A 26,608-nucleotide genomic window follows, 5' to 3' on the forward strand; every position below is an offset into this window, starting at 1 on the left:
TTTGATAGAAAAGGGAGCTTCGAAATGGGCCTGAAATTAGACAAAACATCAGGGTCAAGATTGCTCTTTTTAATGAGGGGCTGTACTACAGCATGCTTAAAGGCAGCTGGAACACAGCCAGACCTCAGAGAGGAATTAATTAGGTCAACAATACATGAACCAAGGGTATTGAAAACATCCTTGAATAGGCGAGGTGGTATGATATCTAAGGGGCAGTGAGATGGCCGCAAATGTTGTACTATTTCAGCTAAAGAGGGGAGGGACATCTGCTCAAAGTTCTCAAAGACAGCTGAACATGAAGGAAGAATAGCAGGATCAGAAACGTAGGGAGAAGGATAATATAATAGTAGCAATCTTGTCTTTAAAAAATGTAAGAAATTTTTCACACAATATAAGTGAAGGCACAACATGATTGGAGTTACCAGGGTTAATAAGAGAGCTGAGAGTGTTAAAAAGAAACTGAGGTTTGTGACTATTACTTGACACAAGGTTAGATAAAAACCGGGTTTTTGCTACTTTAACTGCTCTCTGATACTCCAATAGGCTGGTTTTTAAAATATCTAAAGAAATTTGAAGATGATCTTTTTTCCATTTTCGCTCAGCGCGTCTACAAGTGCGTCTGAGAGCACGCGTGGCGTCATTCAGCCACGGCTCTGTCACTGGTTTGGAGCATCTAATCCTAAATGGAGCCACCAAGTCCAGTAAATCATTACAAGAGGAATTAAAAACAGTCATGAAGTCATCGGGACTAACATTACAATCCAGAGAGTGGAGCGCAGAATCGTTAAAAGCTGCAGAAAACCGAGATGCTGTTGAAGCAGTAATTGTACGCACGCCGGGACGCACGGTTTAGCTTGAGAACAAGGCAGCGTAACATTGAACATGACAGGAAAATGATCAGAAATACGCATATCACAAATCTCAGTGACACATACACTTAGACCGAATGACAACACAAGGTCCAAAGTATGTCCCTTCTCATGTGTGGGACCAGTCACTGACTGAGTGAGATTAAATGAGTCAATCAGATTCAGAAATTCATTGACCAAAGGTCTAGTTTGACAGCAGACATGAACATTAAAATCTCCAGCAATTATGAACCGATCATAATTTAATGTTAGTCCTGTCACAAAATCTGAAAAGTCCTGTATAAAGTCCTTGTTAAATTTTGGCGGACGATAGATGAGTGCGCACAGGACAGGAGAGTTTGAGTTGATAATGTGATACTCACAAAATAAGTATTTTGTTGAGATATTATTACTTTTTGTTTCCTTTCCTCTAAGAGTCACTTTTTGGTTTATCACAATTGTATTTTATTTTATTCTGTCTAATTTATAATGAGAGATTACAGAGAAGCACACAATGACATGCTGTTTCATAAAATGGACACTTGGTGGCAGCACTGACCAGCAGCGTCACTGGGACTCTTTGCCATGCGCAGCGGAAGTTGAGCTCATAATCCGGATGAATGGAGAATGAGCACCTGTGTCCTGCTTCGCTGATTTCTGTTGAATATTTCCAATATTTCCAGGTTAGTTACCCACTTTTCATGTGGCTACAGATGTTTATAAGCTACTGTGAATCCCTTGTGATGTGTTGTCTGTAAGCTAAAAATGCGTTAAGTGTGTAAACATTTAAGTGTTACGGTACGTGACGAGAAAATGGCGCCCGGCACCGTAGCAAATTGTTTTCTTTTGTTTGTTTCTTTTGGCTCCTGGGCATTTGTGGGTTATTTCTCAGAGTGTGAAAAGCAGGTGTGTGTGTGTGTGGTACATTGTTCGAAATACAATAAGCTAATGCTAATATACAAAGTAAGCTAAGCTAGTAGACTACGGCGGCAGCCTTGTTAAGGGCGCGCACGTTAATAGTAGACAGATATGGTTCTAGTTCATGGGAGTTGGCGGCAGCAAGCTATGAGGCAGCCATGTTCATTATTTTAGTTTGTGTTCATACAGTATAGTGTAAATGTAATGTAGCTTAACTGCAATGGAAATTTATTCTGTTATATAAAGTGGACACTTATAAAATGTACAGTTATTACAAAAATACTCTTTCGATAAGAGGACAAAGATAACGTGTGTTTGAGGGAGAAGTACATACATGATTGTTCACAGACAGAACACGTGATTTAAATGGAAAATGTTTATTTTCGGTTTGATAGAAATTGTGCTAAGTTTATTTTTGGAAAATATGTAAAGGGAGACATTCATGTGAAAACAAACTTTTAAAGAACATATGGTTTCATGTAATACAAATATGGGTATTTGGTGCCTCAATGTACAGCAGACAAAATAACAGAAAATAATCCATTATTGCAGTTAAAAGTTGAAATGAATATGAAAATAAAAATAATCCGGATGAATGGAGAATGAGCACCTGTGTCCTGCTTCGCTGATTTCTGTTGAATATTTCCAATATTTCCAGGGCACTCCTATCAGAGGATTATCTATATATATCTGCCAGTGGAGACCGAGTTGGGACCCGCTACAATAACAAGTGTCTGTAGTTCAAAGCTGGGGAAAGAGTCTGTCTGCACCTGTCGGCATTGAAGGCTGGATTGGTATACAGTCGCTAGCCCCCCACCTCTACTGGTGGACCGAGGGGAGCTAAAAAACAAGCAGCCAGGAGGAAGAAGTTCGGAGAATGGAGTGGACTCACCAACATTAAGCCAGGTCTCCGTGAGAAGCATAAGATCCAGTTCATGCGAGGTGAAGAAATCGTTCAGCACAAAAGTCTTGTTTGCTAGCGATCTAGCATTAAATAGAGCAAAACGAAGAGTCATCTCCTCGCGGTCCGGTTTGGAGGTGCGGGCAAGAGGACAAAGGTTTCCGTACTGCACACCGCCGCGGCGCACCCGGCTCCGCCTGGGAAAGGGAGTCTCCACTGGCAGGTGAAGCCGGCCTGCGACCGGGTGTGTGGGAACAACAGGCTGGATCCACCGAAGCCCCAGCGGTCGCAGAGGCGCAGAAAATCCGCCCGAACAGCAGCAGGGACCCGACATGCAGGCAGATCCCAGGCGAGCTCTGATTCTCACCAAAACACCTCCCCGCTTGCCCCGTCTTCTGGACCGCTTCTTCCGCGAAATGACAGCAGTTGAGCGGCGCAGGTAAGCCGGCACAGATGCCAGGAATAGTGGGAGGCTCGAGGTTTGATTGTCCAAATCATGCTTGAACAGCGTCTCTTGGGATGTTCTGATGTTAAAAAGTGCTTGGCGATCATACACCAGTAAAGCAGATATATCTTGGCAGCAAATACAGAACAATAATAAAGCAAACAGGAATCCAAGCAGCCCTGACAGACGGCTGGCCACACACACTGGCGCCATCTTTCTAATCCCGGCTCTTCCCTTCAGTCGTCGCCAGTTTGTTGTAAACCCCTCGTGGTAATGTTCTCGGCCTCGGTCTTGTACCAGCTCTGTATGAGTTTTGTTCTTGTTGTACGTTCTTGGCTCCTGACTCCGTTCTCCTCTGTTGCAGCCGCCTTCACTCCGCTGCTGACCTGCCTCGCCTGCCACTGCCTTCACCTGCTGCACTCCAGCCTCAACCAGCAAACCCCTCAACTGTCTGCCCTGCTCCAACTCCGACATCCAATCCTGGAATACTCACCCTGCTACTGCCAAGCTCCAGCTTCTCCCCTCTGGACCTCCCCTGCCTCTGTCAAGCTCCGTCCGTCCGTCCCCCCCTCCCTCTGGACCTGCCTATCACCGGTACCCGCCATTATTAAACCAGCCAAGCTTGTGGTCCTGTGGCAGTGTCCCTCCCTTTCACACCACAGACCTGGGTTTGAAACCCACACAGGACACTAGTTTCAAGATTTTTTTGTGAATAAATTTGTTGAATTGAGCTCTGTGGTTTTTGCATTTTTGAGTCCTCCTTTCATTCTTGAGTTTAACAGTTAGAAGCTTTAGCTGTGACACAGGCCTCTAGTTTCCCGGCGCGGCGCAGGGTGGCGCAGGGTGGTGAACCCCGCACAGACCTAGTTTCGAGCAGCGCAACCTGAGGCACGCTCAGTTTGGTAGTTTGGCAGACCGAGGTGTGCAGAGATGGGTGTGGCGGCGCAGGAGGGGGAGGTGTTGACAGATCCAGCATGGCGCAGTGACAGTTTCGTGCCAAAAGGCTTCGCTGAAGGTGCACTAAAAGCTCGCCAGCTGAAACCAGGTCTACTGTCAGCGCAGGCGGAGCGCAGCCGGTGTAGTGGCAGTTTGGCTGACCGGCGGAGAGTGCGCACACGTCACCAAAAACTCACAGGCAGGTTTCCAGAATTTCCTGACCCTGCTGTTGTCTCACACCCACCAGCAGATTCTGTTCTCTCTGAACCTCTCAACCTGGACACCTGGAAACATTATTGTGGCCCCTCTACCCCCTTGAATGACAGGTTCTATGTCCAACCAGATAAGCTGTCAGCCATGGCCAACACATAAAACCAGCATTTGAGGTCTTCATATCACCATCAATCAAAAAGGATATACTTGAGATGACAAACCTAGAGGGGAGGCAGGTTTATGGGGACAGTTGGAAAGACTTGAAGTGTCCCTTAAAAGGAGTATTTAGGTTGTCAACAAAAAGATATATTGCACCTGACACAAACTTGGGTAACAATCTAAATAACAATCATTTTCTGGAGGTTTTTGCTTGGGTCAAATTGAGGTCAAGGTCAGTATGGCAAAGGAAAAGAGAAATGATTCTGGTGAACCTGTAACCATCTGACTCTCTCCTTTGGGTTGGAAACACTTATACCAAATTAATCACCTGAGTGGGTATGGCTTCAGCCTCTGCACACATGCAGTTTATATACTTACCCACACAACCACTCTCTCTACTGTCTGAGGAAGAAAAAGCCTCACTTAACTGTGAACAGACAATGAATAGCTTCAGCTTCACTTCTTTCATAAAAAAAACCCTGATTATATACTTAAACATTTGAGTGTTTTGTGAGTTAACATCACAGAAGATATGAAAATGCAAACTGTGACTGGCTGGGTTCAATGTGTTACCTGCTTTATCTCTCTGCCAAGTCACAGCAAGAATTTATGACTCTATGATGGCATAATATGTTATTCGTGAAACTAGACACTATCCAATTTCCTCCCAACCACTTCTTCAACGTCGATCAAACACTCATCTGTGCTGTGTTTGTGGATATTCAAGAACCAGACAACCATATTACTGTAACACACATGCATGTTTATTGCACATCAAACCACTGGCTGTTGGTTGGAGAATAACAAAAATGTGACGACAATAAGATCTCTGAACATTTTATAACTCCCCCCAGGAATGTAACAACCTAAATTAAGAACTGTAAAAGCAACAGGAAACGTAGCGGATAAATACAACTGTGGTTAAAAATCCTGAATTCAATTACACACACACACACACACACACTTCTGACATTTTGCATGCTTCAAACAATGTGTTCTTCAGTCCTGGTTAGTTAGGTAGCCTTGTGAGAATATTCAATTGTGGAGTCACTCTTAAGCCCACTGACAAGCTTTTTCTGGAGCCTTAAACTGCCCTCTACATAAGTAGATGGATTTTTCTCAGTTCTGTTTGAAAACTATCAGCTGATGAAAACTGTGAAATTCAGTAAAAAGCTCTGGGAAGAGACTGATATTAGGCCATGAAGTAAGATGTATAAACAAGGTCAAGAAAAACTCTCAAACATTCAATAAATTATAAACCAACATAATCCCCAGAATAAAAATGTTAACATTGTACATTTCTGCAAACCATGGCAGCATTTCATTTGTACATTAATGTGTAGCAGATGCATTGAAACTTCACATTTCAACAACGCATTGGTTAATGTGGCGGCACGATGGTGCAGTGGTTAGTATTGTTGGGTTGCTGGTTCGAACCCGGGCTGTAGGACCCCTTCTGTGCGGAGTTTGCACGTTCAATGGAGGTAGTCTCAAGGTACTCCAGCTTCATCCCACAGCCCAAAGACATGCAGGTTAGGTTAATTTGTGACTCTAAATTGTGTAGGTGTGAATGTGAGCTTGAATGGTTGTCTGTCTCTATGTGTCAGCCCTGTGATAATGTGGTGACCAGTTCAGGGTGTACCCCGCCTTTCGCTCAGTGTCATCTGGGATAGGCTCCAGCCCCCCCATGGCCCCAGCAGGCTAAGCGGTTATGCAAAATAAATGAACGAAGGAATTAAAGAATGACAAGCCATAACCAAAACCAGAGTGCATTCACACCGAGACAAGACCAAGACCAGACCTGTTGAGGTCCCACACTGCATGACAGATTTACGATATAATGGAACATTCAAACAATATGCATTCCTCAAACTGATGTGAAAGATCATAAAATCACCTACAGAAAATAAATGAAGATTCCTCTTTATTTACCTCTTTTATCACCATACTCTATATATGTGTGTATATATTAGTGTACCAAGAGAAATGGCATGATAAAATAAGCAAAACACATTAAAGAGATGAATTTTATGTGCAGCAATTTCCCTGTTTACTATGAGCAAACAAATACAAACATTAAATCCCGGTATACACTGTGTGATTTTTGGGCTGTCCCAGATGAAAGATAACCATCGTAAAAGAAACCTTTGATCGTGGCAAGAAATGGTTCAAGGATGGCCCCTGTCACGGTCTTGTAATCAAAGAAAGCCTGGGATAAAATTCTAACAGTGTCAGAAATTTGGGATGACCATCTCACTGTGTGACTGCTGTTACCACCTACGTCTACTGACCAACCAAAAGAAATGCAGCATGAAATGACATACTGCTGATAAACCCAAACAAACAGACTGATTGCAGCTTGCCGTGAGGGTAAAAACGCGCTCAAATAAATGTGTGGGATTCCAGCAAAGAGGACAACCTTGCAGAGTTGTGGCAGCAGAAGCCTTGTCTGTATGATGTGTCCTCCAGCTCTTACTATGATCACGTAAAGGAGAAAGCATGGAGGAAAATAGCGGCAGAGTTACAGCTGCCAGGTGAGCAACCTTGCAGCTAGCGCACACATACACACACACACACACACACACACACACACAGACACCGCGGTATATAGCGTCCACAAACCTTTAGGTTATTTGATAATATGACCCTCTATGTTTTGCTTCACCGCTGGAGAAGTAATAACTCCTGCAGCATCCTTGCACTCAGCATGGGAAGCTATTGCATCGTACATCGTAGCTTGCCATTCAGTAGGCACTGTCATCGTATAGTTTGCATACATCAAACTTGATATTGTACCCAAGTTTATTGGATCCATGCTGCACAGTGTAGCTGCACTTAACTTAAATGATTGCTAAAATCTCAGTCTGTAAGAGGCAACCTCTTGCACTCCACCCCCATTTTGTAGCAAAAACGCCTGAAATGACATACCCAAATTAAAATGATTGTAGCTTTTGAACTGCTCTGACTACATGCATGCATAAGGTCTTGTCAGTAAGAAAACTCCCTAAGTTTCTTGTGAAAGTGTCAGACACACTCTAGATGATAACGAGACAGAGTAATGGGCCTCTGAAGTCAGTAAAAAAAATTGAAGATTTTGGTCCGCCTAAAAAAAATTAAAAAAAAAAAAAAATCAGGATAAATAACTGTCAGTGGCTTCATCTGTGGAGGTAAATGACAGTATGAGACTGTAGGCAAACTCTCAGTGAACAAAGTTATGATCCTACTTTCTAGATGTCGTATCTCAGCCAAAAATAGCGGTAGGAGTGAGACTCTTATGTTTTATAAAAAAGCTAAGTCCATGCTAACAGCCACTCATAAGGTTGCGTGTAATCCTATAACTTTTCCCATTGAAAAACAGCATGACATGACTTGTCACTGCGATTTTGGACTATGTGTGTTAAGGCTGGTCTTGTGCGAAATACATAAGAAATAAAAGAAAAACAAGGTTATTTTTTAAAAGTCAAGACCTTCCTGAATCCAGCAATACCAAAAATGGCATGGTTTGATGACGTAGTGCACCTGGGAGATACCATTTAACAGAGGAGGAGGGGAGCGAGAGGGTTGGCATCCTCGCAGAGTTAGCAAGGTTAAGAAGCTTTATCAACTTCACCATCTTTATTCACAATCCTTTATGGCACAGGGCCCGCAGCTGTGGTCTTGACTGGTTTTGAAATAAACTCCAAAGTTTATCTGAGATGAGACAAGATTGAGTAAATATGCAGACGAGTCTAAGACCTTCAGAAAGTGGCCTTGAGACCAAGGTCAAAGCGGCCTTGACATTTTACCTATGACCATCAAAATGTAATCAGTTCATCGTTGAATCCAAGTGGACATTTTTGCCAAATTTAAAGAAATTCCCTCAAGGTATTCTTGAGATACATAGATTCAAGATCACAGTAACCTTGACCTAGGCTATGACCACCAAAATCTGATCAGTTCACTGGCTGTCAAAGGTCAAAGCCAATGTGTTAATAACAAGTTAACACAAATTCCTTTTAACCCCACAAATGTTTTTGACGCGCGATCAACAAATTCTGTTATAATGACCCTTGGCCCACCCTGTAGTAGAAATCAAGAAGCAATGCAGCAGTAACATTGTGGATGGCGAGCAGAAACAAACCTCCACGAGGAGAAATGGATAAAGCAAGGGGTCTTTTGAATGGCAAGTTCAGCTGTAAAGCCCTGCCAGATGGTTCTATAACTATACCAAACTTATTTGCATTTACTGTCGGTGTGACCTGAGTTCCCACCGAATTACATCGAACTGCGTCAGAAATGGGATATTTGGTTAAACTTTACAAGTGTAAAGTTGGACACTATATTGTGTTAGTATTACTGAGTAATGCTACATTCAGGTCAATATGTCCATCTGTTGTTGTTTGTTGGGCTTGAGTTTGCCATAATATGCTTTCAGCATATTTTTTGAGCATGCAGTACCAGTAAGTTATCCTGGAGAATATTCTGAAGAATATTTATCATTGTTTTGGATTGTTGCAATAACAAGAAATGTACATGTGCATAAAGCAAGCATATTTGTCCACTCCCATGTTGATAAGGGATAAACTTGAAAAATATCCCTTCATGGTACATTTTGAACAGAAAAAAAATGTGCGATACACTTAAAGGGCCAGTGTGTAATATTTGGCATAGTTTATTGTCAATCTGAATCTGAATCTGAATATTCTACCCATTAATATGTTTATACAAGTGTATGATCGCTATAAAATAAAATTCGTTTGTAGCCTTATAATTATGCTTATATATATATATATATATATATAGCAAGGGCCTTGCTTTAGAGAGGTCGCCATCTTGCACCGCCATGTATGTACGGCAGACCGAGTGGACAATCCAGCCAGCCAGAGAACGCGTTTTGCATGTATAAATGAACCAACGAAGACAGCGGAAGGAAGGAAGAAGGAGGAAGAAACAGCAGAGTGTTAGGTGTTCGTCGATAGAGAGTAGTGAAAAGTTTTTTTAGTTACAAAGTTTGCGAATGGACCACACTTACCACGCAACAGGAGAGAATGAACCTGAACCGTCATCTGCGAGGAAAAGAAGACGCAACTTCACTCCTTGTGATGCACTCTGCGGCGCTTTTCCTCTGATGATATATCTCCCCAACAATGGCAGCAGTAGCACCGAATCCCATTCTGTGCATTCAGCCTCTCTTCTCGCCCGCTCAGCATCCAACACATGGAGTTCCTCATCTGTATGCTCCGGCTCAAACTCTTCAAAATCGCGTTCAAAGTCGTCCATTGCAGCTACTATAGTCCGGAGATATTGCTAGGCTAAATAAACAGCTGAGCTCTGTTTACAGGCTACGCTGTCAGTCAGTGTGCGGGCTGGAGATTGGCGGAGCAGAGAGGGGAGGGGGGTCCCCACTCAGTATGGTAAACGAGAATGTGTGTAAAGTTATGAAGTGTGTCTGTTACGCTAGAAGAGTCAGAGCTTGGGACGGAGTGGAGTGTTACCAGAGTTTCTGGAGTGCTCAAATAAACGGGCCTTTTTCCCCAACGCTCCTCTGGTCTCCTGCTCGTGAGGGATTCATTACAATATCGTAACATGGTTTAGATTTCTAAATAAACATTCACCTCGTCGCTAGATAGACCTACTCCTGAAAAACTCGTGTGCAAGGCTTTTTGTCCCTACGAGGCCACCGTCATTTACCCGATGGGAGGGGTGAGCGAGTGAGCCCTGCAATCTAGAATTTGACCACTGACGTCACTGTTTTCAACCCATTTTATACACTGGCCCTTTAACACTCATGCGATTAATTGCGATTAAAAATATTAATCAATTTACAGCCTGAATATATTTATAAATAATGTAACTTCCGAAACATTGACATGATATGTATGAAACATACAAATCTAAAGTATTAAGGGTTTGCAGAAACCTACTATGCCAACATCTCCTTCTGGCAACTGGGCTATATAAACAAAACCAAATGTCTTAAGCACTGCTGAATTTTTCTTCACACATAATTACAAATAGAGCAAACAACATATTGAAAATTTTTCTGTTGTTACAGCCTAATCAGTCGTAAAGCTGAAAGTAAAAATTTTGTCCTGAGGGTGGCCCTAGAGAGAAGCATCAATGTAGCAAATTTAATAGCACTCTGACAGTTCTATTTAAAATGATAAGAGGTACAGATGCCTCTCGAAAAAAGGTCTGGGTTGGTCACAAAAACATTCAGCATTATCCCCTGGTAACAGGGATATCCATGCCAGATACACTTAACTACTGTATACTCAAGCTTCTACTATTAGCATGTCAGGATGTGAAATCACACTTAGGATTCCCTTTGGACGCCCTACAACATTACTTGCAGCTATGACTCACACTTATTGCACTGTCACTGGTGACATCATCACTAGTTAATTACACATAACACATTACACATTAGTCATACAACACTCCACATTCTCACAAGGTGATGAGTCATTACTTTGACTGATGGATGTGACCTTTTTTCCTGAACATCATCAGCTCTATTAGCTTATCATAGGTCACAACAAACTGGATCATTCTATTTCCAAATGTTTTACACTCACTGTTGCCACAATTATTGCAAGGAAGTTACACAAATTACATGATGACTGGGTCTACTTTAGTGGAAATTCTTTTCAGAAACCGATGGATGCGCTGACTTTTGCCCTTTTGGCCTCATAACCCACTCTGCCTGATTTCACCCTGCATACTTTGTGAGTGGAGAGGATCTCCTCTGTCAGGAAGCTGGCTGGCTGCAAGTCAAATGAGTGTGTCGGAGCTTCAAACTAAGCACATGACATGATCACAAAGATAAAAATAAGTAAACAAGACCGACACATCTGGAGAACTTCTCCATGGTAATAATTTAATGTTTGTGTTGGATGGTAAGAGTAAGTGATTCATGATTTTCATTTCCTCCACAAAGTTACCACACACTGCTCTGTTTCAAATCATTTTAAAGATATTTTTTGGGGGGAGGGCTTTTTTAGCCTTTTTAATGGATAGGACAGACAAGCATGAAAGGGGGAGAGAGAGAGAGAGAGGGAGTGACATGCAGCAAAGGGCCACAGGCTGGAGTCGAACCCGGGCCACTGCGGCAACAGCCTTGTACATGGGGCGCCTGCTCTACCACTAAGCCACCAGCGTCCCTGTTTCAAATCATCATCATTTACTGCAAGGAAGTTTCACAAGGTGTCATATGGCCTCCGTCTGCACTGCCCCTTTGTGATCTATTTTTAGTGTTGCTGCATGACTTCTTTAGGCACATGTCACTTTGTAAGCATCCTTTTAAACCACTTAGTGGTTTTACTTGATAATAAATTGAGTAGCAGTGTAGTTCCTCATACAGGATGTACATTTCTATCATGTTTCTCCACAAACATTTTAGAAATCCTCATTTAAACTTGAAACCAAACAGTTAGTGTCGCACCAGACTATTTATCAAGTTCTCCTTGAAAAAAAACTCAGCATGACTCAGCATGATCACTCACAAACACTGCATACTGTTGTTATTTCACAAACTAACAGCAAGTGTTGTGATAGTGGGAAAATGGTGAGGTTAGGACTCTGAATCTGAAAATTAAATCAAGAAACTTCCAAGATTTCCAATCCGTACGTTTTAGAGTTGGATGACTGGACGAAAATATAGATTCGATGTGTACACCCCAGGTTGTCTTGTGCGGGCAATTTTTTTCATTTTAGTTGGCCAATGAAATGGTCGGCCTTCAAAGAATGTGTGAAATGGTGCTCAACGGGCCACGGTAGCAGGAAAAGACAGAACATAGAGCCATCATATCAGCAAATATATCAGCAAACATTGGTTGTTGTTGTAAATTTTACCATGTATGTTTCAGCTCAATGAGGTTGACAGTACAAAGTAAAACCACCAAATCCGTTCCTTTTAGTTGAAAGCTTTAACATACCCTGCAAGCTGACTGGACTAAGAATTTATGATTTAGTCTGATTTGTGTAATCCCACGCCCATTTTTTGCATTTGTTGTGCCCCCTAGTAGTCAATTTACATGAAACTTTCAGGATATGTTCCTGGTACCTCCTAAGACATTGCTTGCAAGTTTTGTGATGATTGGCTGAAACATTGATGAGTTATGTACTGAGCCATGGCCCCTCTAAGGTTCATTGGTCAATATCATCAAAAAACAATGAGATATCAACAAGCTTTTGATAACTTTTGATAAGCTTGGTCCAATGATGAGCCACAGAAAGGTTGGTATGAACAGGATCTATGGTTTAGGACAAGATGCAAAAATGTTTTTTTAAATGATTAAAAATTGCAGAAAATGTTACCGATGGTCCCATCATTGTTCTTGTGTGTTTTTCGTAGAGCACATTGAGCTACAATTGTGTGTCAGATTTCAGGTCAGTCACACTTACGGTGTGAGGGGTGTTTCCCTTAAAAAATTGATTTTTTTGAGCCTTACTTATAGCGCCCCCATGGGGCCAACTGGTATCATATTTCATGAACAGCCTTTGCACACGTTTTAATCATTGATGGAATTTTCACGTGTCTAGGGTGTAACACCTCACAGGAATTTGTGAGAACTTTTCTAAAGAAAAAAAGAAAGAAAAAAAAAACAGAAAACAAGGTCAGAGCATTAACACAGCTTTGGGGGTTGTGGAGCTGAAAGTGGACTTGTGTGTCAAGGCAGCAACTTTATGACAAATTAATGACTTTAATTGAGTTTCATTTTTACTTCAGCTCTCTAGAAAGAGGCTTAAATCATCTGGCCTAATTTGGCCAGTTTATAATTGTCTATTTTTCTGACAGCTTCTGTTTCCTGGCCCATCAAACTCTGCTAAACTACAGAAAAAAAGACCCAAGTTGTAGTAAATCAGAATCATCCTTAAATGCATCATGCAAGGTCGAGCACCTCGACAATGATACAATTAGTTGCAACTATTGAATTAATTGCCAGCTAATTTGATAATTGATTGATCAGTTAAAGTAATATTTTTGAGGAAAAAAAAGTCAAAATTATCTGATTCCAGCTTTTTAAATGTGTTTTTTTCTGTGTTTTTTTTCTCTCTCCTATGACAGTAAACTAAATATCTTTGGGTTGTGGACAAAACAAAATATTTGTGGATGTCATCTTGGGCTTTGGAAAACAGTGATCGACATTTGTCACACTTTGTAACTTACTTTGTATCTTAGTAATTGATTAATTCAGAAAATAATTTGCAGATTAATTGACAGTGAAAATAATCATTAGTTGCTATCTTAGTCTTGAATGCCTTGCAAATGCTTTGTGGTAAAAACACAGACTTAACACGAAGACACCTAAACTAACAAAAATAGGGAATGTAGCTTTAACTGTGGTCTCATTACACTCGCATACACGTACACATCACTGGAATAAGAGGAAATCTGTAATGACCCAAGTGGCCACATAACAAGCGTTTGTTGCAATTTCCTCCAATAACTCATCTGTACTTATGAAAACTTTTCCAACAGACAGGTTTGCATAAGTGTTTATAGCCACACATACAGTAAGTGTAGAAAATACGTGTGTGTGTGTGTGTGTGTGTGTGTGTGTGTGTGTGTGTGTGTGTGTGTGTGTGTGTGTCCTGTTGTTTGGTCCATTAGCTCAGCAGTTCAAGGTAGGTGACAGGGACTTTGCCCTTTTCATTGCCCCGTTCTCCAATCAACCAGTCAGGGTCCATTCCTGGTACGGTGTATACTGTAATGAGCTGGAGAAACAAACAAACAAACAAAGGAGAACGTTTTCAGACATATACCAAAATGATGCTATTTAGGGTGCCAGTGTGTAGGATTAATGGGGGGGGGGGGGGGTTTACTGGCAACTAGTGGTGATGATTGCAGGTTGCAACCAGCTGAATTCCGTCAGAATTCATCAGAGACAAATTATCCACAGAGGTCTCTTCATCTTCAAAGCAAACAAACCTGGGGCCTCATTTATAAAACTGTGCGCAGGACAGGTGACTTAAGGTGACGTACAAACAAAGTACAGAAAGTGCTTAGGCGCAAAAATATCCTGATTTATAACATAGTGCGCATGCATGTCCCACGCCTGTTTCCCTTTATAAATCACAATTGACTTGAAATGTGGCGCAGGTGAGCAAGGGAGGTTGATAACAGAAAGACAGTGTTGTCTGGTGACTCAAGAAGACGTCCAATATTAAGGTGTTAAGGCTATTTACGCTGATTTATTTAGACAGAAAACCGAGGGATGTTTGGATCTGACAGTTTCAGTGACTGTCTGAAATAAACACTCTAAATGAGGGACACAGTTGCCATAACTGTTTGACAAGCAATCTGATTGACTTGACTTAAATGATTTCTTAAAATATGCCTTGTGATGATGATCACATCCAGACACTGGTGCAGCAGCAGCAGCAGCAGCAGCAGCAGCAGCAGCAGCATTTGGCTCAAATGCCTGAGGATAGAGGTCGGGGCCAGCATCCGTGTCAAGTGGTAGTCGCACGTTTTTCAGCTATGCTACATTGTGCAGACCAGCACTGGCATAGCTTGGTTCCTGCGGGTGCTTCTTGGTAACGCCGGGCCCAACGCAGCACAGAGATCCAGCAGCACTGCACACAGCAGTCGGAACTGGCTCATAAGCCACTCATCATCGTTGACCAGTAGATCTTGCTGGTCCCTGAAGATCCGCTCCCATCCACCACATCCTCTAGCAGTGCCAAATAAGCCATTGTGCGTCTATACGCACTATGATCGCTACTTTTTATACCCGCCCATCAACTGATTGATTGCATGTAAAAAAGGGATTCCCTGATTGTAACTGAGGGGCAATTTTGGCCAACGAACACATGAGATAAATATTAATAATGATGATTATACACGTTATTTGTTTACACTCTGTGACACAGCACTTTTCAATGACTTACAACACATTTAACACGCAGCGATAAAAAGAATTAAAAGCCATGAAACAAACACATTATAAAACACAATATATTGGATCATATAGGATACCAGTGACACTATGCACTCTGCCCGACTGAGGCATCTCAAACGGCAGCAGCATGCAATCGATTTGTCCAACTGTTCATTATTTCACAGACTAAAGTTCATCAGATTATCTAATGATCATAGAATATACCTGAAGAGTTCTTTTAAAACAAAGACATCTGCTTGTACATAGTCTCCTAAGACAGTTTCTTCCCCCAGGCTGTCGCTCTGATGAACTCCTAAACGGTCACAGAGTTGCAGGTCAAACAACACTGTATCCTTGTATATTTTATATACAATACAGGCCAAAAGTTTGGACACACCTTCTCATTCAATGCGTTTTCTTTATTTTCATGACTATTTACATTGTAGATTCTCACTGAAGGCATCAAAACTATGAATGAACACATGTGGAGTTATGTACTTAACAAAAAAAGGTGAAATAACTGAAAACATGTTTTATATTCTACTTTCTTCAAAATAGCCACCCTTTGCTCTGATTACTGCTTTGCACACTCTTGGCATTCTCTCCATGAGCTTCAAGAGGTAGTCACCTGAAATGGTTTTCCAACAGTCTTGAAGGAGTTCCCAGAGGTCTTTAGCACTTGTTGGCCCCTTTGCCTTCACTCTGCGGTCCAGCTCACCCCAAACCATCTCGATTGGGTTCAGGTCCGGTGACTGTGGAGGCCAGGTCATCTGCCGCAGCACTCCATCACTCTCCTTCTTGGTCAAATAGCCCTTACACAGCCTGGAGGTGTGTTTGGGGTCATTGTCCTGTTGAAAATAAATGATCGTCCCAACTAAACGCAAAGCGGATGGGATGGCATGTCGCTGCAGGATACTGTGGTAGCCATGCTGGTTCAGTGTGCCTTCAATTTTGAATAAATCCCCAACAGTGTCACCAGCAAAACACCCCCACACCATCACACCTCCTCCTCCATGCTTCACAGTGGGAACCAGGCATGTGGAATCCATCCGTTCACCTTTTCTGCGTCTCACAAAGACACGGCGGTTGGAACCAAAGATCTCAAATTTGGACTCATCAGACCAAAGCACAGATTTCCACTGGTCTAATGTCCATTCCTTGTGTTTCTTGGCCCAAACAAATCTCTTCTGCTTGTTGCCTCTCCTTAGCAGTGGTTTCCTAGCAGCTATTTGACCATGAAGGCCTGATTCGCGCAGTCTCCTCTTAACAGTTGTTCTAGAGATGGGTCTGCTGCTAGAACTCTGTGTGGCATTCATCTGGTCTCTGATCTGAGCTGCTGTTAACTTGCCATTTCTGAGGCTGGTGACTCGGATGAACTTATCCTCAGAAGCAGAGGTGACTCTTGGTCTTCCTTTCCTGGGTCGGTCCTCATGTGTGCCAGTTTCGTTGTAGCGCTTGATGGTTTTTGCGACTCCACTTGGGGACACATTTAAAGTTTTTGCAATTTTCCGGACTGACTGATCTTCATTTCTTAAAGTAATGATGGCCACTCGTTTCTCTTTAGTTAGCTGATTGGTTCTTGCCATAATATGAATTTTAACAGTTGTCCAATAGGGCTGTCGGCTGTGTATTAACCTGACTTCTGCACAACACAACTGATGGTCCCAACCCCATTGATAAAGCAAGAAATTCCACTAATTAACCCTGATAAGGCACACCTGTGAAGTGGAAACCATTTCAGGTGACTACCTCTTGAAGCTCTTGGAGAGAATGCCAAGAGTGTGCAAAGCAGTAATCAGAGCAAAGGGTGGCTATTTTGAAGAAAGTAGAATATAAAACATGTTTTCAGTTATTTCACCTTTTTTTGTTAAGTACATAACTCCACATGTGTTCATTCATAGTTTTGATGCCTTCAGTGAGAATCTACAATGTAAATAGTCATGAAAATAAAGAAAACGCATTGAATGAGAAGGTGTGTCCAAACTTTTGGCCTGTACTGTATATATTTTTAAAAATATGATTTTTTAAAATATTTTTATATTTTTTATATTTAATGTATAGTTGTATATTTTTTGTGTATTGTATATTCTGTATGTTCTTTCCTAAATGTGTGTACTTATGTCATTTCTGGTACATTGAGAGCAAGTCTACCAGAGTCAAATTCCTTGTATGTACACACGTACTTGGCAAATAAAGCTGATTCTGATTCTGAGTGGCAATCTTTGTCAATCCTCTGTCTATAATTTTGCGCCCTACTTGAGCCATGCCCACCTCTATTTATTTTTCACCCCTCTCTCCAGTTCTGCTGTATTAACACCGGGTTTAATATATTTTGCTTCCATCTCTCTGCCCTGCTCTACTCTACTTCAACGCTACTTAGCTCTCTCTCTACTCTACCAGTAGACTACCACATCCACCTGTTGCACAAAATGCACACAGCAGTGTTTCCCCTAGGATGGAGTTGTAGCAGCGGCGGTGAAGCACACGCATGAAAAATAATTTTCACATGCGTGAAACTTTTTTGTATACTTGCAAAGCACAGCCTAATGGGATGTTTCTGTGTATCTACTGGCACCAGAAGGGCTCTTTAGGACTAAGTACATACAGTACATGTGTGCACAGTAATGAGCAGGTGAAATGTCTGTCTAGCTTACATATGAGGTGTCTCAAGATTTAGGAAAATAAAATTGTATTGAATATAATAAAAGTAAAAAGTCACTTGACATGCTGCTGTTTTATGCTATGACCTATTTAAGTGCTGGAAGTTGTTATTTATGTGACAACGCCTGAATGCAACACAAGCTCAGCACGAGTGCTGTGCCGCGCTGCTGTGAGAGCAGCGTGTTTGTCTGTGCGTAACAGCAGTCCTTTGATGGTTATTTACACAGTGTCCATAACAATAACTTTGTCAGCTGACAAATTGCGCCGGGCTCAGGGTCAGGTTTGGTCAGGAAAATGCGGCCCGAGCTGCTCTAGCGTGCTCACCTGTGTGTGTGGCGGAACTCCGCCGTGCGCGATACAGAGAGCAGAGGAGAATTGTTAACACGTGACCATGTAGAGACAGAAATACCACGATGACATAACACCATAAATAGTATATTGTTACATTATTATATGAAGCGTCCGTCGCGCAAAATAATATGACTTTAGTTTATAAAGAGGTAAGACAGAGCTCTCTCCTCTCCTCTACATAGTGCAGCATGTATCGGACTGGACATATCACTTGTCAATCAGGTAAAAGGGTCGACTACCCATTCGTCCAACTACCCAAAGGTCCAACATAGTATTTGAATCCCATTAGTCCAACCTCCCAAAAATCCGACCGCAGTAAAGTTACATTTCAGGGGGGGCCAGGCAACTTTCCCCTTTCAGTAAATGCAGAGCAGCGGTACCACTAAACAGCTACAATGTCTCTATGCGCGGACTGTGAGGACAGTCGCGTTTATCTCATCGACAGGGAATCACATCATCTGCTATATGTGACGTACATGCCCTTATTTGGATAACACATCCTGGTATTCCCCACACACGGGAAGATGTTTTAAGTAGCGGAGGCTGCCAACTGAATGAATGAATGAATGAATGAGTGACATCATTGTATTTTTTTTCCTGCTGTATAGCGCATTGCACATCACCACTCACTAGGCTGCTGACTGGCTGCCATAAGCTACACACAAATAAAACGTTAAGAAGTTCTAACAAATGCAAATTCTATTACATTTTTCCCATAAGGAGGCCAACAGTAGAATTCACCACATGACAAAAGCAGACAAGAGCTACCGTAGTTTGAGCGCTGTCCTTGGTGCTGAAGATGCAAAAACAAACAAATGTCTATACTCCAAAACTCACTACCTCTGACATGATGAACCAAGACAGTGTACTGTGATGGAAAATTTGGGTATTTAGACATATTTATTTATATATTCAGTCTTGAAGGAGTTCCCAGAGGTGTTTAGCACTTGTTGGCCCCTTTGCCTTCACTCCGCGGTCCAGCTCACCCCAAACCATCTCGATTGGGTTCAGGTCCGGTGACTGTGGAGGCCAGGTCATCTGCCGCAGCACTCCATCACTCTCCTTCTTGGTCAAATAGCCCTTACACAGCCTGGAGGTGTGTTTGGGGTCATTGTCCTGTTGAAAAATAAATGATCGTCCAACTAAACGCAAAGCGGATGGGATGGCATGTCGCTGCAGGATACTGTGGTAGCCATGCTGGTTCAGTGTGCCTTCAATTTTGAATAAATCCCCAACAGTGTCACCAGCAAAACACCCCCACACCATCACACCTCCTCCTCCATGCTTCAAAGTGGGAACCAGGCATGTGGAATCCATCCGTTCACCTTTTCTGCGTCTCACAAAGACACGGCGGTTGGAACCAAAGATCTCAAATTTGGACTCATCAGACCAAAGCACAGATTTCCACTGGTCTAATGTCCATTCCTTGTGTTTCTTGGCCCAAACAAATCTCTTCTGCTTGTTGCCTCTCCTTAGCAGTGGCTTCCTAGCAGCTATTTGAACATTAAGGCCTGATTCGCGCAGTCTCCTCTTAACAGTTGTTCTAGAGATGGGTCTGCTGCTAGAACTTTGTGTGGCATTCATCTGGTCTCTGATCTGAGCTGCTGTTAACTTGCGATTTCTGAGGCTGGTGACTCGGATGAACTTATCCTCAGAAGCAGAGGTGACTCTTGGTCTTCCTTTCCTGGGTCGGTCCTCATGTGTGCCAGTTTCGTTGTAGCGCTTGATGGTTTTTGCGACTCCACTTGGGGACATATTTAAAGTTTTTGCAATTTTCCGGACTGACTGACCTTCATTTCTTAAAGTAATGATGGCCACTCGTTTTTCTTTAGTTAGCTGATTGGTTCTTGCCATAATATGAATTTTAACAGTTGTCCAATAGGGCTGTCGGCTGTGTATTAACCTGACTTCTGCACAACACAACTGATGGTCCCAACCCCATTGATAAAGCAAGAAATTCCACTAATTAACCCTGATAAGGCACACCTGTGAAGTGGAAACCATTTCAGGTGACTACCTCTTGAAGCTCATGGAGAGAATGCCAAGAGTGTGCAAAGCAGTAATCAGAGCAAAGGGTGGCTATTTTGAAGAAAGTAGAATATAAAACATGTTTTCAGTTATTTCACCTTTTTTTGTTAAGTACATAACTCCACATGTGTTCATTCATAGTTTTGATGCCTTCAGTGAGAATCTACAATGTAAATAGTCATGAAAATAAAGAAAACGCATTGAATGAGAAGGTGTGTCCAAACTTTTGGCCTGTACTGTATTTTGACTGTTGATGTGCATGTGTTATGGGAACTATAAAGATAGCAGGGCGAGAGGACTTGCTAGGCATTCACTGACTGACTGTTCATGCGGTTGTATGTATATGTAAGCATGAATGCTTATTAAAAATCAAGAAAGACAGCCGACGTGTGACGACTTTTTCTTTAAACTGTTCATTAAATAGTAGTTTTGCCACCACAGTACATAGATAACAAAACAACATCAGCAGAAAAACAGAAGTCTTTACGTGTGGGGAATACCAGGATGTGTTATCCAAATAAGGGCATGTATGTCACATATAGCAGATGGACATGATTTCCCGTCGATGAGATAAACGCAACTGTCCTCACAGTCCGGCGCAGTGAGGGAGAAATGCACAGACTGCTTCGTGTTGGAAGCGCTATGGTCGGACTAACAGGTGGTCAGACTACTGGGTATGAAATCCGACGGTTGGAATAATGGCATTAAAATGGTCGGATTAATGGGCGGTCAACATTATGGGACTAAAACGATAAAACTCGCTGTAGACCTGCATGGTCGGATTAGCGGGTAGTCAGAGTTATGGGTAGTTGGACCTATGGGAGGTCACACTAACGCCTGGTCCCCAGTTGCAACAGTGGCTGTTTGCAGTTAGGTCTGCTTGCTAGCCGCTGAATGGCAGTGGAACAAGCAGCCACCAGCCGCCAGACTACACAACTGATCTCCGTAGGACTCCATTCAGATCCGGACTGTCTTGGGCCAGTTTCTGAATTGATTGTGGTTTGACAGGCAGGTAGGAGGCTCAGTTATCTGTTAGTTTTGCTGTGCTGTAAGTTAACAGTCTGAACTCAGATCAGTTTTCTCTGATAGGTGATTGCTTAGTTTTAATCACCAGCTCTAAAAGAGGACACAAATTTAAACCTCCAGACTAACATGTTGCATAAAAGAAAGGATTTAATTCAGTTATTTTTCTGCTTCTTAACAGTGAGATCAATAAGTCAGAGTTTACAATGAACCTGTGTACAAATCCTAGGTAAGTTATCTTTTAGTGTCAATGTTTTTGAGAGCATTAATAGAGAGATGCTGAGCTTTTCAAATGATGGTCAGGAAGTGTGTGCTTGTAACCCCCCCCCTTAAACCTGTCAAAAGCTGCTGGAGAAATGACAGTTTGTAAGTGTGCAGAAATTATTTGTAGTTGTACTTGTGCTCTTTAGGGATGCACCTATGTGGGCAAAGCCACTATTTGGGCAACAGAAGAAGAAAATAACAATAAAGTTTGGCATGTAAGTTAGTTAAGTGTAAAACCAACACCAACCAAATTATACTGCTATACCTGACAGGCGAAACCCACTTACAGTGTAAACACATTTTGGACCTTTTCACTCTTCATACTATGCCACTTAACTTCCTAATATCTTTCCTTAATGGTTTTCTGAAGCCTTTATGTTCATACAGTACCCCCCAAACAGTGGCAGGTCAGTAGCAGCTGCCCCAAACAGCTGTAGCTGCTGTGAGATATAAGTAGCAGTTGAGCCTGCCACAGAAAGTAGTGGCAAATGGTTCATCATCAGGTAAACACAATAATTCCTTTTACACTGAAGAAAACATACTTATTAGATTATATTTTGTTTTTGCCAATATGTCCTTATAAATTCTATACACTGGACCTTGAATGAGTGCATGCTGGGAAAAATCCCAGCTGCCTGTGACCCTGCAAAGAAAAGCAGGTGTAGAAAATGGATGGAGGTTTTTATTTTCAACCCAATTGGCAGAAAAAATGTTGATAATGGCATTTCTGCAAACCACAGATACATTTCATTTGCATGTTACCTATGTTACATATTAACGATGCTTTGGTTAAAGAGTGGATGTTTAGGCACAAAAACCACTTGCTTATTGTTTGGAAAAGATCATGTTTTGGCTTAAAATACCCAGTTTGGGGGCACAATCCTGGCTGGAAAAGCAGCTTTGTCTCAGTTAAAAACAATTCCTTTTCCTGGTATTATCCCTGCTGGAAAAACAGCAATGGGTCCCTAAAAATCACCCAAATTTAAGGCTACGGGATGATGAACAGAGAGAACAGGTGTTGTTGTTTGTTGGTCTCTAATTGCAGTCTGCAGCTCGACAGAAGTCTTGCCTAAGTGACACGCCATCCACCGATGACAAAGTCAGCTTTAGATACTGGTACATAGGGCTGTGCGATATGACAATATGTATCGTGTGACCAAAGAAAAATGTCTATCGTTTCATATTTTGCTCTATTGTTTATATCGTTGTAACGCAACATTTTTTTCGTCATTTGGAGTCTGTCCATCTTTTGCAGGGATCACATTGATAAATTACTCTTCTTGGCTTTTTAATTGATGATATGTATCGTTATCGGGAAATGAGATTTTGGTCATATCGCCCAGCCCTACTGCATCACATTGATATAAGATTTATGAAATGTGCAAATGTAATATGTTTCATGGTTTGCAGAAATGCACAATTGCAGGCACTTTATTCTGGCGACTGTGTTGTTTAGCCTAAAGGCAGTAAGGAGCGTAAAGTTCAAAGTGTATGTAGACTTTTAATATCCAATATAACTGTACAAGTCTCACAGCTAAAAGTCTTCTAACTGTGTCCTGTTGATGAGTAGGTCAGATATTGTGTAACAGAGATGTTGGAGGGATGACAAAGAATATTCCACTGTACCTCATCAGCCAAGAGGGAAAGCTCGCTGGCATCATGGGCATCATAGTCATACAGGACCTTGGCCTTTCTGGTGCCCGTGACAGGAAGCTGTGTCTGCTCCATAGCCAGCGTGCTGGGCTTTTGGCTAGACGAAGAGGACACTGTAGCCCCAGGAGATGATGGTCCAGACAGGAAAGCAGAGGAGACGGGGTCGGGGCAGACAGCAGTCATGTGCAGGGCGCTGACGGCATTAGCACATCTGCGTAAACATTAGAACACAAATTAAGGAGTGAAGCTCATGAAGTGGATTTCCAGCTTGTTTATTTCAGGCTGTTACACTTTTCCTGTAAAAAAACAGACTGGTCACATCCAGATGCGTTTACTGATGGTGTTGCACATCAAAAGAATGGGAAAAGGATTGTATTTGGCTGTGGTGGTGGTGGTGCTGAAATGGTTCTGCTGTCTGAACAGCTTCCTCCTGGACAAAAGAAAACAGATTTGGAAGCCTGACTCTGTGGTGCTTATTAGAGTAATCATTTGCTCGTACTATAAAAACATAAATGAACATGTGTTGGTATAATGTGTACTATAAAAGTAACCTTCTCCTTTGTTAGCAATTCAACCATTTTTTGCATCAGCTCCTTATTTCAGAACTTCAACTTCTTACAATTTATAATATTTAAGGATGAACTAGAGACCATCTTGCAATCACTCAAGCTGCAACACAACAATCCATGACTTAAAATGAATGTGGGCCAGAGGCATAACGTGGAAGGGGGTAATGGCCCCTTTCCTGCCTCCTACTACCCTACGTCTAGCCTAGAAATTCTGATTATCTGCCTGAGCACGATTGGGCCCAATTCAACCTTTTTGAAACTGGCAGTTCTCATGCATAAAGGGCAGGAGTTTAAATGGACTTCAATGGACTGAATCAAGAGGGACAGCTGGTGAAAGATGGGGCAAAAAACAAGAGAAAGAGAGAGAGAGAGAGAGAGGAGCTGCAAGGCGACTTGGTTAGCAGTGTTTGCCTCTGCTCCTCAAACAGTGGGAGAAATATTAAGAACATGCAGCGTAGAGTGGTGATCATCATCTGCACATCAAATCGCCATGGACTGCTGGTCACAAGCACCGAGGGGTGCAGCCTGCTTGACAGACTACTTGACAGACTATTATAATGAGGAAGACAAGAAGAAGTAGTGCAAGGAAACACGAGAGCCCTTAGCTTGTCGTAGATGGTGATAGCACAGAATATCTATATCATCAGCACAGTTTCAACATGGACACCCAAGATTATTAGAATAATGGCCAGAAAAGTGTTTTATGTAGAACATTAAGATGTAACAGTGAAGTCGACCATTCACCTTTTGGAAATAAAATGTCACTACTTCAAGTGTTGAATATGGGTTGTATAACTAGAAGCAGTGTGATGTAACTCATTTGTTACATTGCAGTTAAAGTGGTGCTCAAGCACCACTTTTACCCAAAGCTGTAGTCAAACTACATCTGTTGTTTGGAAACTAAATATGACAGGTGTTGTGATCATCTTGGATTTAAGATGTTTTTGGGAAATGGGGCCCTTGTATTTCTATCTGCAGTATGGGAGTTCATCTGACACAACAAGGCAGCACATGGTGTAGCTCACAACATTCTTGCATTTCAGTAAGTATAAATGATGCAAGTGAATTACAAACTTCCTGCTGTGTTAGCTGGAGGAAAGCCAAAGCCAACACTGTCTAGAATGCATTTAGTTTGTGGTTAATCCTGAGCTATTATTCCAAAGAAAAAAGTCAATCCCCTCACACACTTATCAACACTGCATTGAACTAATTGATTTTTTTAAATTGACTCTCTGCACCACATGGAGACAAAGCAAGTGGTGCGCATGTTGTCTTCTACTCACCCTACAATAACTCTGAGCTCCTCCCATAAAACTAAACACTGCAAGACAAGTGTTGAAAAATGTAACCTTAGCAAAGTAACTGGAAACACTGAAACTTTTTGAGTGACTGAGCTACAAAAGTGTTAACCTAATCTAATATATCTTTGCCTTAGAGATGAATCTACCAACAGTGTGAATCCTCACTTGTTGAGCTCCCTCTGAAGGTCCTGCATGTAGTGATGACACTGGGCGTAGTAAGTGGCCTGAGCCTCTGCAAAATCCTGCAAACAACGCAGGTGGTTGAGCTGAGGGGAGAAAGGAAAAGATGAAAACAATATGAGAGGATCCCCTGGCAGAACATATATATATATATATATATATATACACACACATATATATATATATATATATATATATATATATACACACAGTACAGGCCAAAAGTTTGGACACACCTTCTCATTCAATGCGTTTTCTTTATTTTCATGACTATTTACATTGTAGATTCTCACTGAAGGCATCAAAACTATGAATGAACACATGTGGAGTTATGTACTTAACAAAAAAAGGTGAAATAACTGAAAACATGTTTTATATTCTAGTTTCTTCAAAATAGCCACCCTTTGCTCTGATTACTGCTTTGCACACTCTTGGCATTCTCTCCATGAGCTTCAAGAGGTAGTCACCTGAAATGGTTTCCACTTCACAGGTGTGCCTTATCAGGGTTAATTAGTGGAATTTCTTGCTTTATCAATGGGGTTGGGACCATCAGTTGTGTTGTGCAGAAGTCAGGTTAATACACAGCCGACAGCCCTATTGGACAACTGTTAAAATTCATATTATGGCAAGAACCAATCAGCTAACTAAAGAAAAACGAGTGGCCATCATTACTTTAAGAAATGAAAGTCAGTCAGTCCGGAAAATTGCAAAAACTTTAAATGTGTCAGGCCTTCATGGTCAAATAGCTGCTAGGAAACCAATGCCAAGGAGAGGCAACAAGCAGAAGAGATTTGTTTGGGCCAAGAAACACAAGGAATGGACATTAGACCGCAAAACTTTTAAATGTGTCCCCAAGTGGAGTCGCAAAAACCATCAAGCGCTACAACGAAACTGGCACACATGAGGACTGACCCAGGAAAGGAAGACCAAGAGTCACCTCTGCTTCTGAGGATAAGTTCATCCGAGTCACCAGCCTCAGAAATGGCAAGTTAACAGCAGCTCAGATCAGAGACCAGATGAATGCCACACAGAGTTCTAGCAGCAGACCCATCTCTAGAACAACTGTTAAGAGGAGACTGCGCGAATCAGGCCTTCATGGTCAAATAGCTGCTAGGAAACCACTGCTAAGGAGAGGCAACAAGCAGAAGAGATTTGTTTGGGCCAAGAAACACAAGGAATGGACATTAGACCAGTGGAAATCTGTGCTTTGGTCTGATGAGTCCAAATTTGACATCTTTGGTTCCAACTCGTGTCTTTGTGAGACGCAGAAAAGGTGAACGGATGGATTCCACA

At 42.0% G+C, this 26,608-nt stretch overlaps 1 protein-coding gene across 3 annotated transcripts in view; it reads right to left on the bottom strand.

Moving 5' to 3' along the window:
* Nucleotides 1–5,171: 5,171 nt before the first annotated feature.
* The window catches only part of sh3glb2b (SH3-domain GRB2-like endophilin B2b), a 50,824-nt gene continuing 29,387 nt past the window's right edge, over nt 5,172–26,608 (bottom strand). For all 3 annotated transcript variants that reach the window (XM_049604098.1, XM_049604100.1, XM_049604099.1), the window contains 3 exons: nt 25,301–25,401; nt 23,239–23,476; nt 5,172–14,119 (listed from right to left, as the gene is read on the bottom strand). In XM_049604098.1, coding sequence (XP_049460055.1) covers nt 14,012–14,119; nt 23,239–23,476; nt 25,301–25,401 — 447 coding nt within the window. In that variant the 3' untranslated portion in view covers nt 5,172–14,011. The remainder of the gene's footprint in view (nt 14,120–23,238; nt 23,477–25,300; nt 25,402–26,608) is intronic.

The sequence above is a fragment of the Epinephelus fuscoguttatus genome, linkage group LG18 (assembly GCF_011397635.1).
Source record: "Epinephelus fuscoguttatus linkage group LG18, E.fuscoguttatus.final_Chr_v1".
Taxonomy (NCBI): Eukaryota; Metazoa; Chordata; class Actinopteri; order Perciformes; family Serranidae; genus Epinephelus; species Epinephelus fuscoguttatus.